Source organism: Temnothorax curvispinosus, unplaced genomic scaffold, assembly GCF_003070985.1.
Source record: "Temnothorax curvispinosus isolate PA1 unplaced genomic scaffold, ASM307098v1 QBEX01003814.1, whole genome shotgun sequence".
Classification (NCBI taxonomy): Eukaryota; Metazoa; Arthropoda; class Insecta; order Hymenoptera; family Formicidae; genus Temnothorax; species Temnothorax curvispinosus.
In genome coordinates this window covers 1,193-4,516 of record NW_020213594.1, presented here as the reverse complement: position 1 = coordinate 4,516, position 3,324 = coordinate 1,193, and the positions used below count along the sequence as shown (strand labels likewise).

General features: G+C 31.9%; 1 protein-coding gene across 1 annotated transcript; it reads left to right on the top strand.

The window, feature by feature from the left end:
• Window positions 1-709: 709 nt before the first annotated feature.
• LOC112452904 lies at window positions 710-2,099 on the top strand. The gene is made up of 4 exons (XM_025013351.1): window positions 710-1,154; window positions 1,232-1,561; window positions 1,689-1,934; window positions 2,080-2,099. The coding sequence occupies exons 1-4, from the start codon at window positions 755-757 to the stop codon at window positions 2,097-2,099; spliced, it is 996 nt and encodes a 331-aa protein (XP_024869119.1). The 5' UTR covers window positions 710-754.
• Window positions 2,100-3,324: the final 1,225 nt, after the last annotated feature.

The following is a 3,324-nucleotide window of genomic DNA, read 5'->3' as shown; positions in this document are numbered from 1 at the left end:
CTCGTATACCGCGCCGAGTGCACATGCACTACCGATCCCTGTAATTCCCGCGTCTTGCTGTAAAGCCGCGTCCGTATTATCTCGTATACCGCGCCGAGTGCACATGCACTACCGATCTGTGTAAATACCGCGTCCTGCCGTAAAACCGCGTCCATTCCTATCTTGTATACCGCGCCGAGTGCACATGCACTACCGACTCTCCGTTATCTCGTATACCGCGCCGAGTGCTCATGCACTACCGATCTGTAAATACCGCGTCCTGCCGTAAAACCGCGTCCATTCCTATCTCGTATACCGCGCCGAGTGCACATGCACTACCGACTCTCCGTTATCTCGTATACCGCGCCGAGTGCTCATGCACTACCAATCTGTAAATACCGCGTCCAGCTATCAACCCGCGTTCCGCGTGGTCTGTAATCACCGAATTGAATAAAGCATTCTATTGTACCTTACGATTAATTATTGTCTCTGGGCCTTTCAGTCGAACTCCTGATCCGGCAAATTAGTCCGCGTTCGACGATAACGTTAGGCCGTTACACTTTGTCTATCGCATCAGAATCAAAAGGATTTATCAATCCACATGCTGATGTCTCACCCATCACTTCAGTTACACGCTCTAATAAAATATTTTGTGTAACATTTGCTACTCCTCCACCTACAAATGTAATAATAATGTATAAAATATTATTTTATTTAAACAATCTCATTACAACCAGGAATCAACAAATTTATTTTTGAGCATCTGCAGCAGCATATGGCACAAATAAATAACGATCATGACAAATTATGCGTGTTAATGTGGGATGAGATGTCATTAGAAGCCAATTTGCAATACGATCAGTTAAATGATAAAATCATTGGTTTTGAAGATTGGGGACATAGACGTACATCTCTCATAGCAGATCATGTATTGGTATTTATGATACGAGGAATTCTGAAAGGTTGGAAAATTCCATTGTATTATGGCTTTTGTAAAAGTCAAACCAAATCTGCACAATTGTTGAGATGTATGAAAGAAATCATAAAAGAATTAACTAAAGCTGGGTTGATAATTATTGCAACTGTATGTGACCAAGGCGGACCGAACATGACATGTATTAACAGTCTTCTTCAGGATTCAAAACGCGAATGTATAAGAACAGGTCAAGAATATCGTAAGTATAAAATACATAAAATAATTTAAAAAAACATAATTAAAATACATAAAACAATTTTTTATTCCATATTTCAGAAGATATTATTCAACTTTTTGGGCAAAACATTGTACCTATTTTTGATCCACCACATCTTTTAAAAGGAATCCGTAACAATTTATTATTTAAAAATTTAGAACTTGATACCACCATATTGAAAAAAAACGAACGACAGTTTGCGTCATGGGACATTATTGAAATGGCATATAAAATGGATATGTATACAAATACGTTAAATCGCCAAGTACCAAAATTAACAGACCAACATGTCATTAAATCAAAAATAAAAAAAATGAAAGTAAAATGTGCTGCTCAAGTTTGCAGTGCAAGATTATCGGGATATCTAGAATATAATAGCAAAATTAAAGGTAATTTAATCAATCTTACTATCACTTTTTTAAATTTACTAATTTGCACATAATAAATAATTGTAACAATAACAAATAAATATAAATTGTATATAATCTAATTGCATGTAATTTATTCATTTTTTAGGAGGCTTTATTGAATCACAGATTGGTCAGTTACAAATACCAAACAAGGCAGGATATGACACAGCAGTGGCATTGGATCTTTTTAATAAAATTTTTGATTCCGTTAACGCACATACCTTGCATCCACAAACTCCTCTACGCGTAGCAGTAACGAAAAATAGTAAGCATCATAACTTTTGGCCATATGCCATTAAACGATTATCTAATATGCGATATGTTGATCCGAAAACTAAACAACCAGTTAAATGTATACCATCGTTAAAAAATTGGATATTTACTTTGCGTGATTTGAAAAAAATATGGAAAATTGTTGAAAGTAAAGGAATAAGATTTTTAAAAACAAGAAATATCAATCAGGATCCTTTAGAAAATTTTTTTGGTTTAATTCGTAGTCATGGACGCAGAAATATAAATCCGTCGTGCAGTCAATTTTGCGGGTCATACAAAACATTATTAATTAATAATTTTACTGCAAGAAGATCTGTGGGATCCAATTGCGAAAACATAAATGACGGCGATTTATTATTTACTTTAAAACAGTTTGTAAAAAATGCTACTTGTGCAAATAATATTACAGAACAAACGGTAGAAGAAGATTTTTTAACAGAATCATCTCAAGTTAAAAATATAAAAAATATCCATAAAGCATATCCACTACAAGAAAGCAATAGATCATACGTTGCTGGCTGGGTTGTAAAAAAAGTTTTGTCAATGAAAAAATTTAAAAATTGTATAGCATGTAAAGAAAGTCTTTTAAGTACGGACACATCACATACAGAATATATACAATTAATTAATGCAGAATATGTTAAAAAAAACCATCTCTAACGTATCCATCTATGTGCTTTTTGAATGATATATTTATTGAAGCTGATTCTGTTTTAAATGAAAACATTTCTTCATTATGTTTTCGCAGAAATGTTTCTGTTTTATTACGTGAGCGTGTGTACGAAAAGCTAAAATCTTTCGTTAAATGCATCTAACATAAAGAAGAATTAAAACATGCTGTTATACAAGTAATTATTAAATTATTTCTATATACATTTTGTAAATCTGTGAACAGAATTTTATCTGGTCGTGACACTTGATACGTAGCTAGCAACATTATATTTAAGCAAGCTATTGATCATTATAAAAAAAAGCAAAAAAGATATATCAGAAAAGTGTAAACTTTGTTCTTACATAATAAGATATATTTACATATTATAATATTTCTATATAATATTATTTTTAAAAATTGATTTCTTATATATTACTAAAAAGTTGCGGCTGTTAATAATAATAAATATAATAATAAATATTATATATTATTGATATTAAAATAAAGACATTTTATAATTAAAAATATAATTTTTTATTATCCAATTCATAACTTAACATTTACTATTTTTCCTATGTATACAGAATTTTTATTAGTTTTTATATAATATAATTATTATGTTCATTCTGTATCGGTACTTTTGATCTTTTTAATAAGAATAAAAGCACCGATACAGAATGAACATACTGATTATACTTTATTAGTACACTCTATTAGTCTACTATATATAAATACCCAGCAAACACAGAATTATGCGAGCGTTGATTGACACCGGCTCCGAGGTGTCCTTCATCAATACGGATACCGCCCGCTACGC